Source organism: Papio anubis, chromosome 17 (genome assembly GCF_008728515.1).
Source record: "Papio anubis isolate 15944 chromosome 17, Panubis1.0, whole genome shotgun sequence".
Lineage (NCBI taxonomy): Eukaryota > Metazoa > Chordata > Mammalia > Primates > Cercopithecidae > Papio > Papio anubis.
The window spans coordinates 26,954,333-26,975,398 of record NC_044992.1 but is presented as its reverse complement, the minus strand read 5'-3'; the positions used below and the strand labels follow the sequence as shown (position 1 = coordinate 26,975,398).

The 21,066-nt window shown below is 43.2% G+C and overlaps 1 protein-coding gene across 1 annotated transcript; it reads right to left on the bottom strand.

Moving 5' to 3' along the window:
• Positions 1-9,971: 9,971 nt before the first annotated feature.
• On the bottom strand, positions 9,972-11,424 carry CCL2 (C-C motif chemokine ligand 2). Its single transcript, NM_001173538.1, has 3 exons — positions 11,349-11,424; positions 10,460-10,577; positions 9,972-10,077 (listed from the first exon to the last, which is right to left on the bottom strand). The coding sequence occupies exons 1-3, from the start codon at positions 11,422-11,424 to the stop codon at positions 9,972-9,974; spliced, it is 300 nt and encodes a 99-aa protein (NP_001167009.1).
• Positions 11,425-21,066: the final 9,642 nt, after the last annotated feature.

Genomic DNA, 21,066 nt, shown 5'->3' with positions numbered 1-21,066 from the left:
CAAAGAGATGTCTTGGAGAGCATTGTGAGAGTTTGCTTTGAGTTTAAGTTCATGGTGCTGTGACTGGAATGCAATGTTTGCCATGAGCACAGATTCAGGTAATGGTCCCATGCATACCTTACATTTGTCAGGTGTTAATTTGATAGGCTGAGGTTTCCTTTGAGCCACATTGTTCTATGTTATCTGAACACAGACCAAAATGTCTCAGGAAATAGGAGGCAGAAAAGGGCATTTGCTGCTCAGTTCCAGGAGAGGCAGCTGAACGACATGCTTAAGAAATGGTTGCCTGCATCATTGCCTGGTTTTCCTGCATAACCATGGTCAAACTACTTATTCTATCTGTTTTTCAGTTTCCACATCTGTAACAGTAGAGACAATAAAAGTAACTTCTTTTCTTGGTTGTTGTGAAGAATGAGTTAATAAATGAAAAGTTAAATGAAAATAATCAGAATGCAGTTAGTGCTCAGTAAGTGCTAGCTGTCATTATTATTAACATTAGGAAATAAGGATGGGTAGTGGATGAAGAGATACTAGGGAGGGACTCAGACTGATACTAATAGCTTCCTGAACAAGTTGTTCCTAAATCTGTCTTGTTTTTTCAAAACTGAGACATTGAAAGGGGGATTGACTTTCAGGAAATACTGCACTGGATATAAGGAAAGGAGATGAGTATCTTAGAAAGAAGGGACCTAGGTAAAGTCCTAGAAGTCCTGCAAGAACTTGAGATGAGAATTATTCTGGGTCTCAGTAGGATTTTGGTCATTCAGCCCAGTGAGGACATTCTCTGTGTGCAACCAGTAATTTAGCTTTGCCCTATTGGGTGTAAGCAGAAGTCACATATGTCATCTCTGAGCGGAAGTTAATATTCTCATTAATTCCTCCACCATCCCTCAAATATGAGGATGACATGACTCAAATGAGGTTGCCCCTTTGACTCAGATGCCATGCTGCATAGATATATAGAGCAGAGACACAGCAAAGTTTACAAGACAAGAAGAAAATATGAGGTTAGTGTCAGGGGGAGCTGAGCCAGGAATATAAGGAAACTCCCTGTATTATTTTTGCAACTTTTCTGTAAGCCTAAAATTTGTTCAGAATAAAAAGTTAAAAACACGATATAACAAAACTTATGTAGTGCAGAGAAAGCAATGCTAAGAAGGAAGTGTATAGCTGTAAGTGCTTACATTAAAAAATAAGAAAGATCTGAAATCAACAAACTAACTTTATACCTTGAGGAACCTAGAAAAAGAACAAACTAAACCCAAAGCTAGCAGAAAGAAGAAAATAATAGAGAATGGAGCAGTGATAAACGAAACAGAAGAAAAAAATCAACAACACTAAGAATTGTTGTTTTGAAAAGATCAACAAAAATGGCAAATCCTTAGCTAGATTAAGTAAGAAGAAAAGAGAGAAGACTCAACTAAAATCACAAGTGAAAATCACAAATGAAAGATGTGATTACATCTTTCATTGATGTAATCAAAATTGATGCCCCAGAAATAAAAAGGATTATTAGAGAATACTATGAATAATTATATGCCAACTGATTGAATAACCTGTAATAAATGGATAAATTCCTAGAAAGACATGGTTATTAAGAAACAGAAAATATGACAGACTTATAACTAGTAAAAAGATTATAACAGTAATCAAAAATCTCTGAAGCAAGAAAAGTTCAAGATCAGATGGCTTCTCTAGAGAATTCTACCACATATTTAAGGAAGATTTAATACCAATACTCCTCAAGCTCTTCCAAGACATTGAAGAGAAGGAAACACTTCCAAACTTACTATATAAGGCCGGGATTACCCTGATACCAAAGTTGAACAAAGGCACTGCAAGAAAGGAAAACTACCAGCAAATATCCCTGATGAATATTAATGCAAAAATCCTCAACAAAACACTAGCAAGCCGAATCCAAAAACATATTAAAAGGATTATATACTATCACTAAGTAGGATTTATTTCTGGAATGGAAGGATAATTCAACATACAAAAACCAATCAATGAAATATGCCACATTAACAGAATGAAGAACAAAAATTACATTATAATCTCAATTCATGACAAAAAAGCATTTGACAAAATTCGATGTCTTTTCATGATAAGAATACTCAACAAACTAGGAAAATAGTGTGGAAATAGAAACCACCTCAACATAGTAAAGTCCATGTATGAAAAGCCCACAGTTAAAATCATACGCAGTAGAAAAAGACTGAAAGCATTTTCTTGCTTTTGTCGTTTCTGCTAAATATAGTACTGGAATGGGACCCATCTGAACCAAACAAGAAAAAAAGTAATCTAAATTGGAAAGGAAGAAGTAAAGTTATCTCTTTCCAGAAGATATGACTTTATGTGTAGAAAACTCTGAAAATTTCACACACGCAAAAGAACTGTTACAACTAATAAAGGAATTCAGCAAAGTACAAATACAACACAACAAATCAACACACAAAAATCAGACATTTTATATACATGAACAATAAATAGTTGGAAAAGAAAATTAATAAAACAATTCCATTTACAATAGCATTGAAAAGAATAAAATATTAGAGATTAACCAATATTTAGAAGTAAAAACTTGAACAACAAAAACTACAAAATATTGCCCAAAATTAAAGAAGATGCAAATAAATAAGAAGACATCCTAGGTTTATGAATTGGAAGAATTAATATTGTTAATATTGACAGCTTAACAATGCTACTCAAGTAATGTACAGATTCAATGGAATCCTATCAGAATCCCAGTGGTATTTTTGCAGAAATAGAAAAATCCATCTTAAAATTCACATAGAATATCAAATCATTCCAAATAGTAAAAAACAATTTTGAAAAAGAGAAACAAACTTGAAGGTCTCATCTTATCAGTTTCAAAACATATTACAAATCTACAGTAATCAAAATAATGTGTTATTGGCATAAAGACAGACATATAGACCAATAGAATAGAATAGAGAGCCCAGAAATAAAATCTCTTGTATATGGTCAAATGATCTTTGACAAGGATATCAAGACCACTCAGTAAGGAAAGGTCAGTCTCCTAAACAGATGATACTGGGAAAACTAGATATCCAAATGAAAAGATTAAAACTGGACCCTTGCTGGGCATGGTGGCTCACACCTATAATCCCAGCATTTTGGGAGGCCGAGGGGGGTGGATCAACTGAGGTCTGGAGTTCAAGACCAGCCTGACCAACATGGAGAAACCCCATCTCTACTAAAAATACAGAATTAGCTGGGGTGGTGGTGCATGCCTGTAATCCCAACTACTCAGGAGGCTGAGGCAGGAGAATAGCTTGAATCCAGGAGACAGAGGTTGCAGTGAGCCAAGATCACGTCATTGCACTCCAGCCTGGGCAACAAGAGCGAAACTCTGTCTCCAAAAAAAAAAAAGCTGGAGCCTTATATTATATCATATACAAAATTCAACTCAAAATGGATGAAAGATCTAAATGCAAGATGTAAAATTATAAACCCCCTAGAAGACAATAGGGGGAAATCTTTATGATATTGGATTTGACAATTTTTTTGAAATGGAGTTTCACTCTTTTTGCCCAGGCTGGAGTGCGATGGCACGATCTTGGCTCACTGCAACCTCTGCTTCCCAGGTTCAAGTGACTCTCCTCCCTCAGCCTCCCAAGTAGCTGGGATTACAGGTATGCACCACCATGCCTGGCTAATTTTGTATTTTTAGTGGAAACGGGGCTTCACCATGTTGGCCAGGCTGGTCTCGAACTCCTGGCCTCAAGTGATCTGCCTGCCTCAGCCTCCAATAGTGCTGGGATTACAAGCGTGAGCCACCGCGCCCAGCTGGTTTTTTCTGATATAACACCAAAAGCACAGGCAACCAAAGCAAAAATAGATAAATGGAATTACATCAAAAAAGTGTTTACTTTTGTGTATTGAAGGGCGCAATGAGTAGAATGATGTCAATCTATGAAATGAGAGAAAATATTCACAAATCATGTAACTGATAAGGAGTTAACATTAGAATATATAAAGAATTTCAGGTTGGGCACAGTGGCTGACGCCTGTAACCTCAACACTTTGGGAGGCTGATTCAGGCAGATCACTTGAGGCTAGGAGTTAGAGACCTGCCTGGCCAAAGTAGTGAAACCCAGTCTCTACTAAAAATCAAAAAATTAGCTGGGTATGATGGTGCATGCCTGTAACCTCAGCTACACAGAAGGCTGAGGTATGAGAATTTCTTGAACCCGGCAGGTGGAGGTTGCAGTGAGCTGAGATCACACCACTGCACTCCATCCTGGGCAACAAAGTGAAACTCTTTCTCAAAAGAAAAAAAAGAACTTCTACAGCACCGACAATAAAAAACAAATAACCCAGTTAAAAATAGGCAAAGGATTTCAATATACATTTTCCAAAGATGATATACAAATGACCAATATGCATCTGAAAAGATATTCAATATCACTAATACTAGAAACATGCAAATCAAAACCATAGGGAGATATCACCTCACCTCCATTAGGATGGCTAGTATCAAAAAGACAGAAAATAACAAGCGAAGACAAGGATGTGAAGAAACTGGAACCTTTGTTTACTGTTAGTGGAAATGTAAAATGGTGCAGCTACTATGGAAACAATACGGTAGATCTTTTAAAAAATAAAAATAGGATTACCAAATGATGCAGCAATCCCACTTGTGGGTATATATCCAAAGGAACTGAAAGCAGAATCTGGAAGAGACATTTGCATGTCCACATTCAGAACAGCATCATGCACAATAACCACGAGATGGAAACAATCCAGCTGTCCATCACTGAATGAATGGATAAACACAATGTGGTATATGCATGCAGTGGAATAGTATTCAACCTTAAAAAGTAAGGGAATGTTGACACATGCCTTAACTAGATGAATGAACCTTGAGAACATTGTGCTAAATAAAATAACCATTCACCAAAAGACACATATTGTGTAAGTTAAATTCATAGAAGAAGAAAGTAGAATGGTGGTTGCCAGGGGCTGGGCAGCGGAGGAAATGAGCAGGTATTGTTTAATGGGCATGCAGTTTCAGTTTTACAAGACGAAAACATTCTGGAAATCTGTTCTACAACAATGTTAAGTATATTAATATTAACAATACTGAAGTATGCACTTAAAAATGGTAAATATGATACATTTCATGGTATGCATTTTTTAACCAAAATTTTTCAAAATTAAAAACTTTAGAAAAGAGATAATGATGTCTTATGGAAATGAATTTTCTGGCCTCCAAATGAAACATTGACAGTACTGTTTTAAAATGAACAATTTATCTGGTCAATTTAAACACTCATTTAGAAGGTGAAATAGGAAGAAGATGCTTAAAATAAACATTCTCATTGGACAAAGAAGTGTGGGAGACACCCAGCAATGACCGATTTGTAGCAATTCTGATATACTGCTTGGTAGACATCAAAAGGGCCTCTTACTGGAACAGGAACAGGGACTCTGATCTCACTTGCAGGAAGGGCTTCCTTGTCCAGGTCCCCAGATCCACCTTCTGTGAGGCCCTTGCTTGTCCATTTCTTCTCCTTGGTCACACTGTACTTGGAACTCAGTGGACATGCCCTCATTCAGTGGCCATCATGGCTTGTTTCTACCTCATGGAAGATTCAGAAGTTGTTTTATAGATAGAATAGTCAAAGGCTTTTTCAGTCTTGGCTTCTGATTTTCCTGGCAACATAATTTTCTCAAAAAATTACTAGCACTGTTCCAATCTACCAGTAAAGACATGTAAAATCTCTTTCTACTCGTAGAGGTTGGCATATTTCTGTGCTTCCTCCACACCCGACCCATAACTGTCTTTTAGGATCAGGCTCCCAGGCTAGAATGGGAATGCCACATTGTTAACCCACTCTCTTCCTGAAGCCACTCTGTCCAACTGAAAGGTTTTATGGATATTTTGTTGTTCAAATCATTTTTAAAAATTCCATCCCACTGCCTGGGATGGTGAAACAGATGTATTTCAAACTTTACAATGTCCTAAATGTCTGGACTCTATGCTCCCTTTTGTTCCTGATTGGAAATTGGTCAAGGCTAGGTCAGAATAGAGGACATTATGAAAACCCAAGTCAGAGGTTACCAGGACTGGCTGTCAGCTCTAATGACCTGAATATGAGAGAACTGAGGAGCACATGGCATCAAACTCATCTGTGCACCAGTATCCATCTTCTAAGGAACTGGTAAAATACACCAATGGGAAGAGGAACCTTTCCCCCATTGTCACATTCTAAATCAGAATCTTTGAGGATGTCATGATGTTTTGGAAAGACCTCAGGTGACTCTAATGTACCTTAGGTCACTTAGGAAGCATTTAATGCACCAATTAAATCCACAGCCTATGAACCCACAGATAAAAGGTGACTTGCAAAAGTTTACCTGACAATCTAGTTACCAAACCAGATACAGATCTCAAAGCCTAGGTCATAGTGTCCAACTACCTATTGTAAATCTTCACCTGGCTCCTGGCTGTGATTGTCTCAGTAGTGTCCCCCTCCCAAAGATTCTCACATCCTTGTGGCCGGGCGAGGTGGCTCACACCTGTAATCCCAGCACTTTGGGAGTCTGAGGCAGGTAGATCACCTGAGACCAGCCTGGCCAACACGGTAAAACTTCATCTGTACTAAAAATACAAAAATTAGCCAGATGCGGTGGTGCACATCTGTAATCCCAGTTACTTGGGAGGCTGAGGCAGGAGAATCATTTGAACCCAGGAGGCAGATGTTGCAGTGAGCTGAGATTGTGCTACTGCACTCCAGCCTGGGCAATAGAGCGAGACTCCATTTCCAAAAAAAAAAAAAAAGCCTACATCCTAATCGAATCCCTATGCTCTATAAGTATGCTACCTGACATAGCAAAATAAATTTTATAAATGTGATTAACTTAAGAATCTTGAGATGAAGATGTTATCCTGGATTTACCAGATGGGCTCAGCATAATCACAATATAATCACCTTTCATGATGAAGGCAGGAAGGTCAGAGTCAGAGACAAGATGTGACTATGAAAGAAAAGGAGTGAGAGAGAGAGAGAGAGAGAGAGAGAGGTTTTGAAGATACAGGAAGAGACATGAGTTGAGGAATTCAGGTAGCCTCTAGCAGTTGGAAAAAGGCAAGAAAACGGATTCTCCCCTAGAACCTCTGGAAGGAATGAATATAGCCCTATGGACCCATTATCACTTCTGACCTCCAGAACTATAAGACAATGTATTTTTGTTGTGTTAAGCCATTAAGCTTATGGTAATTTGTTATAGTAACAGTAACAAACTAATACAGATTTTGGTACCTGGAAATATGGTGCTTCTGTAACTAACACCTACAGATGTGGACATGGCTTTGGATCTGAATAACAAGCAGAAACTGGGAGAATTTTGAGCATGACATAAAAACCATAGATTTCCTGGAACTAACTGTTGACAGCAACAGGAAAGGAATGCATTGCACTTGGCACTCTCTTCTAAAACAGAGTCTCACCACTGCCAATGCCCTGTGTTCAGTTTCATCATGCAAGGAGCAAGGAATTCCATGCTTGGGTGGAAAAGAGTATGAGTCAAGATTTCCTGAAAATGAAGAGATGTGACCTGCAAGGGGAATGTAAGCAGATTAATTTGGGGTTTGAGCACGTGGATCCCCCCTTTGTCTGCCTCCTCTCCTTCCAGACTGTCTGCATCAAATCTGCCTGGCGTCACAGGGCTGCTGCTCAGAAGCCATATGATGAGGTCTCATGAGGTCTCATTTGTTTGCATTCTATTCTCTTTTCGCCTCTTGGCATCTACTGCAATTTGAGATTTCACTCCTGATTGATGATCAAGGCCAGGGAATGTAGGGGTAGAGGGGAGGCAGGGAAGGCTGCTTGACCTGGAGTGAGGGTCAGTGAGTTTTCTAAATAGCTGTCAATAAATTGTCTGCTGACTAATGTATCAGGGTACTTGGAGCTTTGAAGGGATTCCATAGTCTGATTCAGGGACCCTGGACTGGCCCAGGAATGTAGAAGCAGAATCCCCTCTCTCCCTCTGCAACTCCAGTTAGTAGAAGTGGAAGTTTTCCAAGAGATATGCTCCCAGATCTGGAAGGGAACCTAACTTCCTCTAGGTTCCTATTTGTAACACATTATCATCCCTGTGTTATCGATGTAGGCTCAGAATATCTGACCTGTCCTGGCTGACAAAGCGAGTCAGTGCTGGATCTGGGGTGAGAACCTGAGTGTGCTTCTTGCCGGTCAAAGTTGTCCCCAGCACCTCATGCTGCCAAAAGCACTGCCTGCTCTAGCTTGACACAGTAGTCATTTCCCCACCAGATTGGGAAGTTGACAACCATGCAGTTTATTCAATAGAGCAAGACATCTGCTTTCCTGAGTGTTGGGATGGTGTGGGTGCCCAAACAGGCCAAATGCTTCACAGGTGGGACAAATATCATGCAAAGGAGTAAACACATTAAGTGGATATTTAGGAAAAGGAGGCTTATCTGTTTAAATGGATGATTCCAGGCTCCTGAGATTGGGATGGGGGGATAGTAATGGAGGGAAACACATTCTGGTTTCAGGGAAGCTGCAGCCTTAAAATGTGGTTTGAAGATGAGGTTTTCGTATCTGAAGTCACAGGTCTTTCTCCTCCATTTACAACATGCAGCATTTCACCCTGCATAGTTCATTATTCTCCAATGCTGCCTCTTGGGCTCCATATTTAGGCCTTCATCATCTCTTGCTTGGACCATGGCAATAGCTTCTCACTAGTCCCTGTTTCTCTGTGTATGTGTAAAATCAGCAAGTTATATTTCCTGAAACTTATCTCTGAATCTCTAAATATGGCACATCCCTCCTCATTGGACTGAAGATTCTCAACGTTTCCTTTAAACCTACAAAGTTGAGTACTAACTCTTCACCCTAACATTCAAATCCCTTGACTCAACCTTCCTTTCTAAATTGTCATCCCTTGACATTGGTATGGGCCCAAATTGCCATCTGATTCATTGGTGTTCTCCCTCCTTGATGTATACATCATCACCATTTCTACCTCCAGGTATTTGCTCCCACTCTTCTTTTTCCTTTCTTAATAATCCTATAATTTTTCTGGAAAAGCCTTATTCATTCCTAAAGAATGAGTTCAAGTCTCATCATCTCTATGAAACTTCAATCTAATCATCTTATCTATGGTGATTAAGTCTTTCTTTATTTCCTAATATTGACAGTGTCTGTATTACTCCAGGTTGGGGGATTAATTGGAGAGGTACAGATTGGGAGTGGGTAGCTCAGTTAGCGGGCAGTTGTGATATGTTATGGGAAGAATTGCATGCAGGGGTCTGGGTCTGTGAGAAAAGGAATGGGGGTTGGGCTCTTGCTAAACAGGTGACCAGGGTCATTGGGATCTGGGCAGTTGATGTTGAAGACTGGAAGGGTGGTGTTTTAATGCCTAACTGGCCTGACATAAAGATTCTTTTATGGATGCTCAGAGGAGACTACCCAGTGGAGAAGACCGGGGCCAATCCACATTCCCACTCCTTCAAAATGTGAGCCCCACCCTCTGAAATCATGTTCCTTTGTCGCCACCAAGCTCATACTCTCAGCTTTGTAATTTCCTTCAAGAAAACACTGGAAGTCAGGTTTTGTACAAAAATATATTTATTTTGTGTAATAGTTACATAATATTCATTTCCACAATAATATTTTAGCAATGCATTGGAATGTTAAAACAAAAATTCTTTGTACTAATGATTCTTGCAAAGACCCTCAAAACATCCCAGGGATAGAACTGTGGTTCAAGAGGAAAAGCAATTTCCCCAAGTCTCCGTATCTAGAAAACACTAGTACTACAAAAGAGAAAATAAAAACATCAATAACTTAAATAAGGTTAACATTACTTAAGGCATAATGTTTCATGTCAACAAACAAAATTCATTATAATAAAATAAAACAGGGGAAAACTAGGGGAAAATAAATTAGCTGCAGATGCTTGGGTTATGGAGTGAGTGTTCAAGGCTTCGGAGTTTGGATTTGCTTGTCCAGATGGTCCATGGAATCCTGAACCCACTTCTGCTTGGGGTCAGCACAGATCTCCTTGGCCACAATGGTCTTGAAGCTGTGGGGAGGGAGGACAGAGTTAGATGAAGTTCCTCTGCAAATTTGGCCTAGAATTGCATCCCATTCTGCACCAATGGGCTGCCATGGGAACTAGAGGAGGAAGGCAGGTGGAAGGAGGGAACCCAGGGCAAACTGCTCCTATAGGTGTCCAGGTGGAGCCATCCTGACTTCAAACTAAAGAAATTGGGGTGTTCTGAATAGGCACCCAGGTGGAGAGTGATATTGGGGTTCACTTTTTCCCTTGGTGCCTCAGTTTTCCCATTGGGAACCTTTGTATATTAAGGTAAACAGTGTACTCTCTGACTCTCAGTTTATGAGGCTTGTGCCTTGCTCCCCAAGGAAGAACCTCAGGCCAGGGAAGGTTGGTGTGCTGAACTCACATCACAGCTTCTTTGGGACACTTGCTGCTGGTGATTCTTCTATAGCTCGCCAGCCTCTGCACTGAGATCTTCCTATTGGTGAAGTTATAGCAGCAAGTGACGGGGGCATTGATTGCATCTGAAAAATAAACCACAAAGAAAAAGCATTTTAGGATGAACTGGATTATTCTGATCTTAAGAGCAGAAAAGAGTCCTGAGGAAAAAGCAAAAGGAAGGCAGGAGAAGAGAAAGAGCTCATTAAATCCCAGTGCTTCTGCCTATACCTCAGAGCTAGAATGTGATCTTTGACCCAATGACTCAGTTTCCTATGATGTAAAACGGGTATATAACATTGATAATGGACAGAGAGGAGGGGCGGTTAAAGCCAGATAATACCTACAAGTGCCATTAAGACGGACCAATAATCCAGATGATCAGCGCCAGGGAAGAACAGCTGGGGAGCACCGCCATGAGTCTCCTTTTAGGCTCTGAATAGTCTATACCCCGTCATGAGTTTCCCTGATTCTGTCTCTGGAAGCTAAGGTGAATGAAGCACAGACCAGATTCTGGGTCTTCAGCGTGTCTGGAAACAGCCTATACACCCACCCTCTCTTTGATTACCCTGATCCCCAAACTCTGCTGGAAGCAGCTGGGAGAGTAACTGTGCTGAGTGTGTCCCAGAGATGGAATCCTGGAAGGAGCTGGATTTGGGATTCACAGCTGGAATTCTAGTTCAGGCTCTGCCCAGCAGCAGCTGTGTGGTTGGCCTCACCCCTTGTCCTTTTCTGAGTCACCTTATCTTGGAAAAGTAGCGTTAAAGCAAGACTGTGGGTACCACGTCTGCTTGGATGGTCCATGATAACTCAGAGAGAGGACAATGTGGTTCAAGGAGAAGAAGAGGGGGCCTTACCTGGCTGAGCGAGCCCCTGGGGGCTGAAGGTGGCTGCTATGAGCAGCAGGCACAGAAGTGCTGCAGAGACTTTCATGCTGGAGGTGAGGGCGCAAGCTTCAGTTTGAGAACTGGATGTTTCTGGGTTAGTCTCAGCCTCTCTGTTCCTCTGGCTGCTGTCTCTGCCTTTTATTGAAAGCAGGCAGAGGGAGAGAGAGGGTGGAGTCAAGCCGGAGGAGGGATCTTCCATGAATAATAAGTGGGCTGTTAAATCTGCTGAGCAAATGCAGCGTCCTGGGGATTTCCAGGAAGTAGGAAAGGGAAGCAGTGGGTCAGGACAAGACACTTTTTCCATTCACTGCTGAGACCAAATGAGCAAATGGGGAGGATGGGGCGCCATTAAGCCCAGACTGACCACAGATGTGAACTAAGAGGACTATTTTTAAGGATTCCGCTTTCTCTGAAGTGAAAACTGCAGAAAAGGAAGGAAGCGAGGAAACTAGATGAAAGCATGTCAGGCTCGCTGCCAGCTTACCTTCATGCCACAGTCCAAGGGGCCTCCCAGCCAGGAAGGAGCTCTCAAGCTTTGGCCGGCTCCCTGACAATGCATTAAATCCATTTGCTCATTCAGATGCAGGATAGTAGCACAATAGAAGCCTAGCAGAACTGTAGGATTGTGTAAACATTGAATGGAATTCTAAGAGTTCTAGGGTTTCAGACTTGGACAAGGCCATAGACATCATGTGGTGCTACAGAAGAAATGCTGGTGTCATACTCACCGAGTGCTTACTCTGCCAGGAATATTCTCAGCCCTTTACAAACATTAAGTCTGTAAATTCCCCAACTTTATCTAGTAGAGATTGCTAATTTCTATGTTATAGATCAGGCAAGATCAGGCAACCGAGGCACAGAAAGGTTAAATAGCCTGCTTAAGGTCCCCTCGAGCGGAGAACCCAGGCAGCCCTGTCCCCAGTGGGCTACCACCTCTGTGACATACTGCTGGAAGGAAACGTGCACAAGTCCTCCAACTAGTTGCCTGCTTGGGTCCTCTCATTGTCCTCAGCATCTTCCTAATGGGCAGACAGCTAAAGGAGAGTCTAGAAACATTCCTCATGGCTAAGTGATTACGAGTTACGAGGCTGTTGCTAGCATAGCAGGCAGCAGTGGACAAGAAGTTCATCCCTGGTTATGGCAACTATTCCCCCGGCTTCCTTCTTGATTTCCAGGCGACATGAGTAAGCAGAGGAGGAGTATTTCGGGAACTGGAAAGCCTGGCTTCATTCTTCAGTTTTGCCTTAGATTTCATCAGAAACTACAGAAGCATACTAATAAAAACCCAAAGACCTTGGAATTCATTTCAGTGAACTCTTTTTTCTTACAAATGTGATAGGAGTACTTGAGGCATGTAAATGGCTGAGCTGAGTTTAAAATTCTGATCTCTCGATTCTCCCAGCCCACTGCCTCCTCCTGAGCCTCGTGGTGCCCTTGCCCAATGGGCATGCAAAGACTAGTGACTGTTGTTTCATAATGGGTCACTGAGGCAATGTCTATAAATACATGGGGTTTCTTGGAAGAAAACACTCGTCACTACACTTGTAAAAAGAAATGGGTTGTATTCAACAAATGACGGTTTTATTCGTAGTAAATGGTCAGTAATGGCATTGTTGAGTGCATTCCGGGAGTCAGGTATGGTGCTGACATACTTTCCAGCACTGCCTGCTTAGTCCTCCAACCAACCCAGCTTTCATTAGGTTAAAACTGAAGTTATTTGTCTAGGAACTCAGACAGAATAGTAGATGTGGCTGAGACTCCCACCCAGGACGTTCCGATTCCAGAATCTCTTCTTCCTGGGACTAGACTTGATGTCTCATGGTGGATATTGGTTTCCTGGAGAATCCCAGAGCAGAGACTTTATGGAGCGGCCATTTCAGACTCTGGTCGAATTACGAAAAGGCAGGGTGAAGAGAGAACAAATCAACTTGAACCCTGCTTCGCTTGTACCTCTTGAGGAGCCTTATTCTCGTTCTGCCTGAATCTCACTAGTTACCCCTTTTCTCCCCAAGCAGTGTTGAAACGTCTCTGTGTTTGGCTCAGTCCTCTGCTCATGCCTCAATCCATTCTTATCCAATGAATAAAATGTTTCCAGGACTAGAGACTGTGCAACTTTGTGTAGGGGTTTCTTCCTAGACCCTCTCACCTCATCTTCCAAGAAGTTTTCCTCATATCAAGGGAAACCTCTCTCTAATCTGTTAGTGCCTCCTTTACCATGAACTTGGTGGACTGCATTCCATTTCCCTTTAAAATCCAATCATGCTTCAGGTTTTCTCTAGGTTAACAAGCTGAAAGATGCTGAGATCTTTAAACAAGCCTCTCCTGACTTAGCCACATCAACATCACTCATCGAATTCCAGAATCAATGGGCTTACAGACATCCTGTCGCATGGCCACTTCTTTTTATCTGGCAAAGCCACAATCCAGAGAAAGAGGCTAATTAGGCCGTGGTCACAGAGAAAAACTTCCCAGCTTTGCTGGCTGAGTGTTTAGACAGGCTTCTGAGTGTTGGAAGCATGTCCCTACTTCAGGGAGGTGTCGTCATCTCTGGAAAGGGACTTTGCCTTTGCAAATACCAGATAGTAAACACATGTAAGGTGAAAGGGTGTGAATCAGAAAAGAAAGTCTTCTGGAAAGTGATAGCTGTCTGCCTCCCACTTCTGTTCTGTCAAGAAAAGATGCCCTCCCCAGCTGGGAGGTCAGTGCCGGGGTGAGAGAAATGAGTGGAAATTCCCACTCTGAGGCAGCTTTGGAAGTTCCCAAATCCCATAGAAAAGAATGCATTTGGCTGGAGCCTGCATTCCAGATGCTGGGCCCGGAGCCAGGGAGCTCTCACGTGGGGCTGTGCTGGGAACTTCTCGGCACAAGCCTGGTTGGGTTCTGGCACAAGTCTGGTTTGGGCTCTCGCTTGGGGACACACAAGGGAAAGGCCCCCAGAGGAGCTACAGAGAAAGTGAGGGTCAATGCTCTGATGCTGTCCAGAATCCCCAGTTACCCCAGGGCCTCCTCTCCATCAACTCATAGATAAGGAATGGAAAAGTTCCTCTCGGTGAATAATGCTTTCTTCATTCCTCCCGGGGTCTGACCCCACCAACACGATCCTCTGCATGTACTTTGGTCATCGCTGCAGACTCCCACTCAATGTCGGGGGTGAAAAAAACAGGAAGTTAAAGTGAGCTCTCTAGAGAGATCTGAAGCCCCTGCCTGGGCCCCCACCAACTTCTGCAGTTCACTTGTCCCTTCCCACTTAGTGCAGGCTCCCTTGCTGGTGCTCCCTTCGCTCAGCCTTCAAGAGAGATGCACCGTAGCTCTGCACTCACCACATCTTTTCTAGACAACCCCCTTCAAGGCCTCTCCTCCAGGTTCATTCTTAGCTCAGCTCCAGGTAGAACACAGCCCATTTTCCCAGGGCTGCTACTCTGCAATCCCTTTCCTTTCAAGGATGAAAATCCTTCTTTCATTTTTCACAGAATATCAGAAAATGGATGAGACTTTAGAGACCATCTACCTGTTTCTCTGGTGGGGAGACTGAGGCCATGAACAGGGTAGTGACAGGCCCACGGTGAGATAGAAGACGAATGGCTATATTTGTGCTGGTTTGCTTATTTCTGGGCTCTCAATGTAGTGCCCTTTGTCATCTACTGCACTGTCTCTTTATTATAACAGTCATAGCATTAGCACATACCCTGTGCAGAGCACCAGGTAGAGGATTGCACAGGGAGGGAGAAGTGAATCAGACATGATGCTTCCTTTTCAGAAGAGATGCTAAAGTAAGAATCCATGGAAAGTAGGACTGAATTTAGGAATAAATCTGACCCCAAGCTTCCAGCATCTAAGATTTCTTGCTTTCTGGATTGGATCTGCCTCTGGTCTAACTGCGTGACGTAGCCAAGAATATTCCTGAGCATGGGAATAGGGGTGGCGATGGGCATAGCATGTGGGAACAGAAAGAGAAGTGGCCTGAGTTGGTGGGTGGGGGTAATGGTGGTGAATAGTAGTGATGCCTGAGGAAGCAAGAGGCTTGTTCTTCAGATTATCTTCTGAGCCGGCCCTCACAGATTAGCACCTGGGCCCTAGTGGAGGAGGCTGATGTGGGTGGTGGGTAGGAGCTAAGAAATTTCTTAGGCTAAAGGCAGCATGAGCCACTCTACAGCACTTTTGTGTTACACATTGGGGAAGAAAATGCTTTCCTCATTTGGGGCTTGCATTGTACTAGGTGGCCTGAGCAGTGTGATGAGGGGGTCAAGGTGCCAAACTGGGACAGGGGGACGGGCAGGTCTTAGGGAAACAGAGATCAGATGGAGTGGAGACAGAAACACTTTTTTGACAATAGCCTTTTGTTGACTCCTTTAGCACTGGTGCTGGGGTCATCTGAAGGAACAGAATAATTGCATTAACCAGAAAGATACAGAGCTGTGAGTCCCAGCTGAGGGGCCCAGGGAAGGTTCGTGTTGGTACATTTAAGATGGGCTCAAAAGTTGGGCAGATTTGTGAACCTCGGGTGAGCGTTGGGTGGAAGAGGGGTCACATTTGGGGCAAACTTATATAGGTTGCAAACTGTAACATGCTTACCATCTCCTTAGGATTTTGCTAAAGTAGAGATTCTGACTCTGTAGGTTTGGGTGGGCCTGAGGTTCTGCATTGCTAACCAGTTCCCAGGTGATGCTATTGCTGCAGGTGCCTGGCTCTGTTAGAACAACTTTAACATTTGTCTTTGGATAGGAAATGTTGGCCAGGTGGGAAAATAGTGAGCAGCTCATTTTGTGCAGACCAGGACTCTTGTCTGTGGCTCTTGGATAGGCTTCCAGATCCATCAGGAGTTGTCTTCCACATTTATGTTATTGTGCATTTTTCTGGAGAGAGGGTCTATAGCTTCTGTTAGATTAGCAAAGGCATCCATGACCTCCAAGTAGTTAAGTGCCATTGAATTTATCAGAGAGTTCTGGGCTTCAACCCAGACCTGCTGAATCACAGTCTGCATTTTTTATTTTATTTTATTTTTTTGAGACAGAGTTTCACTCTGTCGCCCAGGCTGGAGTGCAGTGGCACTATCTGTGCTCACTGCAACCTGCGCCTCCTGGATTCAAGAGGTTCCCGTGCCTCAGTCTCCCAAGTAGCTGGGATTACAGGCAAGTGACATCACGCCTGGCTAATTTTTATATTTTTAGTAGAGATGGGGCTTTACTGCATTGGCCAGGCTGGTCTCAGACTCCTGACCTCAGGTGATCCACCTGCCTTGGCCTCCCAAAGTGCTGGGGTTACAGGCATGAGCCACTGCGCCTGGCTACGATCTGCATTTTTTTTCTATGTAAAGCTGTATTTTTTCTATGTCCTCCCACAGCCCCTTCAGATGATTGTCAGACAGTGTTTGGGACCCCAGAATGAAGCATAGGGTTTTTGAAGAGAGGGCTATGCTGGCTGAGCTGGGAGGCACCAACAGGAGTAAGTACAGGCAGATAAGAAGAAAGAAATAAGAGGGAAGAGAAAGAGAAGAGAAGACGGAAGAGAAAGAAGAGGTAGCCTGAAATAACAGAAGGAGCCCCGGGTGGTGTCAGAATACCAGAGCCAGAGGTCTGGCTCTGCCTCTTTCTAGCTGTGTGGCCTTGAGCAAGTCCCTTGACCTCTCTGGGCCTCTTCTATCAAAGGGGATTAGTAAGACAGCTGCTTCTGACCTTGTCATAAGACTTGTATGAATTAGTAAACCAAGAGTGCTCTGTAAGCAACTTGTGAAGAGCTGTGTCCGTCTGAGGGCTCGTGGCATGCCTTCTTAGGGGATGTCCCAGGGCACACATCAGTTCTGGGCATTGGATTCCTGTAGTCCTGAGGCCCACTGCAAGTTTCTGCTGTTATTTCTTGCTATGAAAATGTGTTGGCCATCTTTATTATATAATGCATAGGGATGTTTTCATTTCCTAAACTTTTTTTATCCCCATTCTGTCTGCCCATGACAAAAAGGTGAAGGTCGAAGAAGGTAACCCCAGAATCAAGCCAGGGCCTCAGCTCGTCACACAGCAGCCAGCTCTCACCAGAAGATCCCACCCTGCCAGGCCCTCTCCTGTCCCCTCACCTCATGTCACCCTCAGCCCCACTCTCTGCTTCTAGAACACACCATAGCTCCATTCCACCTTGAGGCCTTTGCCCATGCTGGACCCCAGCACCTGGTACAGAATCTTTCATGTAGTAGGTTCTTAAATATAATTTAAATTAATTATTAACAGTTAAAGAATCTCAAGTCATTTCCCCTAGATATCTGAATTGTAGGATGATTTAATGTCAGACAGGGAAATTAGTAAAGCAGCAAGACTTTTGGTTCCCTGAGGTCCTCACGTTTTCCATCTGCAGGAGAGATAGTGGCAGGGCTGAAGGGAGCACTGGGGAGTGGGGAGCCTCTAGCAGAGAGAGTGATTTTCAGGGGCCACATGGATTCTTCTTTGGGGATGATGTTTCTTCCTCTTGGTTGCAAAATATTGCATGCCAAAAAGAGGAAACTTCAGCCACTTAAAAAGGCTTCTTTATTAAAGATTTCAGTCAGCTAGCTGGTGGAGCCCCACATTGCGAAGCACTGTCTCCATTCAAAAATCCTCTTGCCTTTACTGTAAATTAGAGTCTGAAGAGGGAAGCTGGATACAAATGCAAATAGTATTTGTCTAGGGAGGGAGATGGGTCAGGGGAAATAGTTTTCCAAAGCATATACATCTCTGACTTAAATGCAGGGAGTCACAACAAAGCATTACCAAATAATTCAACTCTGCAACTTATTTATTGCTCACAGATGTGGCCATGGCAATGAGAGAAACTTTACAAATGCACTGTTCCCCTTGGAGCTGTTTGTAATGGAGTCCGAACAGCAGGCGTGTAGGTGTCAGACAATGTGGGGCAAGGACTTTTGTCTGTCTAGTTTCCTCCTGCATCACCAGCATGAACACCTAGCATCAGGTGCTCAATAACTACGTCAATTAAGAAACAATCAGAGCTGGGAGGTGTCATAGAGATCCCAGAGTTGAAAATCCCTGCACCACTACTTAATGTAAGATGGGGAGATAAAGTTGCCCAGGATTATAGAGTTAGTGTCAATGCCAGTGCTAGAATGCAGACAAGCTCTGTGTGTGTGTGTGTGTGTGTGTGTGTGTGTGTGTGTGTGTGTGTATGTGTCTGTTGGGGGAAGTGCCTAGTGACCTAGATCTTAACATTTTCCAACAGGAGTGCCAGTTACTTTTGTCCCTAGGGAACACTTCTTAGTTTATAGAAACCTTATTCAAAGAGAAACAGGCACTTGTAAATAGGCACTCATTGTCCTGGAGAAAGGGAGAAAAAAACCTTTGAGTGCTTAAAGATTGGAGATAGGAGAAGAAATGGATACATTTGCTCAAGGACCAAGAGACCTCCTGAGAGGAGAAAAATTGAGGCTTTTTCTTCTGAGTCCAAAATTATTAGACACGGAGAGTCTGGGGAGGTTCCAGCTGGATTTCTCGCCTGAGTTCAAGGCCAAGGCAGAGAAGTCAGTGGGTGACAATTGAGGCGGGAAGACCTCTGCACCTGTCGTGTCGATGCAGTAGTCCTGCTTTGAGAGCAGCAGCCAAACCTGCAAGTGCAAACTGAAGAGGCTGAAACCTAGGGGCCCAAGGATGACACTGGGGCCAAGGCTGGAGGAGGTACCGTCAGAGCAAGGAACAGGAAAATCTTTAGGTGGTGTAAGGCCAGTGATCCATAGGTACCCTGGGGACAGTGACAGAAGCAATGGCAGTCAGGAGTCCTGGCCACTGGTAAGAGGGTCAGGTTACCCAGCTTCCACTTCACTTGAAATTTAGCAGCAGAGCTTTCTCAGCTTGACTGAATAGGTCCTCAAGGTTCTGGGGCACTGTAAGGATGTTGGGAGGGGGCTTAACCATGAATTACTAGACTTCCTCCTAATATGGACAACCCGGAGACCTGGGAATTAAATGAACATAATGAGAGAGATATGAACTATTTGGGCCCTGAAGTGACAAAAAGGACTATACCAGTGACACACAAATATTTATTTATTGTGGCTAGTTCACTGCTCTAGCATAACCTTAGCCCACGTTTGTCCCATGTTCTGCTCCCAATGCAGTTAGGATGTATTTGTATTCCAAAATTATAGCATCAGCCTTGCCATTATGCAATTCTGATTTCATGACAATAAACATTAATTTTAAATCTTTAATGAATATCTTCTAGAACACCTGTGCAGTTAACAAGGAAAGATTTTAAAATTGTGGGTCATGAGACGCCAAAAACCACAACCCCTTATGTGTACTCTATGATTCATTAAATCATGTGACTCCCAGAAGGGCATTGCCATGTAGGTGACACTGGTGTCATTTTCTTGTTTTACAGACAGAGAAATTGGGGTTGGGATTTAAATTCATGTGTTCTCACTCCCAGCCCAATCTTCTGTATGCTCTACCATCCAAGTATTTTTTTCCTTGAAATCCAGGCCTTTTCTTCTCCTGCTTATTTTCCTTTCCTTTCATCTTAAGGCTCCCCTTTCAAGGCCAAATCCACTCACGCTGTAAATGGAAGGCTTGGTAATGAGCGGAAGGTTAAGGGAAGGAAATGTTTAGGGAATATAAGTTCTCTAATTTCCTCTGGGTCCCTCTTCAAGTGAACTTATCACCACTTCATATCAGCCTTGTTGCATGGCCACCCTTCGGACTTCGTAATCTCCCTGAACTTCTCCATTTTGTAATGTTCCACTTAGTAATCCAGTCCTTTGACCACAGCCTTCTACTTCCTTCCCCTTCAGCAACTCTGAATCTACTGCATCAGCTCCTCCAGGTCCCTTAGCCCCTACCTGGCTTTCTTTCCTCCCCAGTCCAGCCCAGTGTTAACCACTCTCCTACCAGCATAGAGATGCTCTCATTTCTACAGTTCTATCTCCTCACCTGCCAGTGCCCAAACCCAGGTCATTGGATCATCTTCTCCCTGATTCCTGACCACTCCCAGGCTGTCGGACTTGCTGGAAGGCCTGGATATCCTTGAGGACAAGAGGTCTACAGATGCCACAGACTCCTCAGTTCTGCTGCTGCTCCGCAATGTGCCCCAGTTCTTTGGCCCTGCCATACTCCACAGTGGCATTCCACACCTTCACCCTTCCCCTAGCATCTTGGGCTCCTGTCTCAGGCTTCAGCATTCTTAGGAGACAGCCTCCTTCCCAGTGAAGGCAGAGACTGTGAGATAAGAATTCTCTCCATGCCCATCCCACGCTCATATCAAAACTTAATTCCATCTTCACGTGATCACAGCTGTTCCTTCCTGACTCAGAAGAGCTGCTCGCTCCTGTTGAGGGTCATGGTTCAATCTAGATCCTTGATTTCCTGCTGCTTCTTCCAGAAACTGGGACTTTCCTTTATCTTCATGCCTTTTCCATCTTGTTTCCACCCTTCCCTTCCCTTCTTCCAACTGACACACTCAAGTCTTGGGGGGAAAATGCATTTCCCTTAATCTCATCTTCCTTCAACCAATTCCCTTCTCTCTCTTTCTTTCCATGGGAAACATTTTTGAATGATCGATCTCTACATGGGGGGCCTCTCCATTTCCACCTCCAATTAACTCCATAACCTGTTGTTATTTATCCTCCACCCCTATCATTCAACTGAAATTCTTGTGATCCCATGAATGATTTCCTCATTACCTAATATGAAGAATTCCTCATAGCTCGGATGCA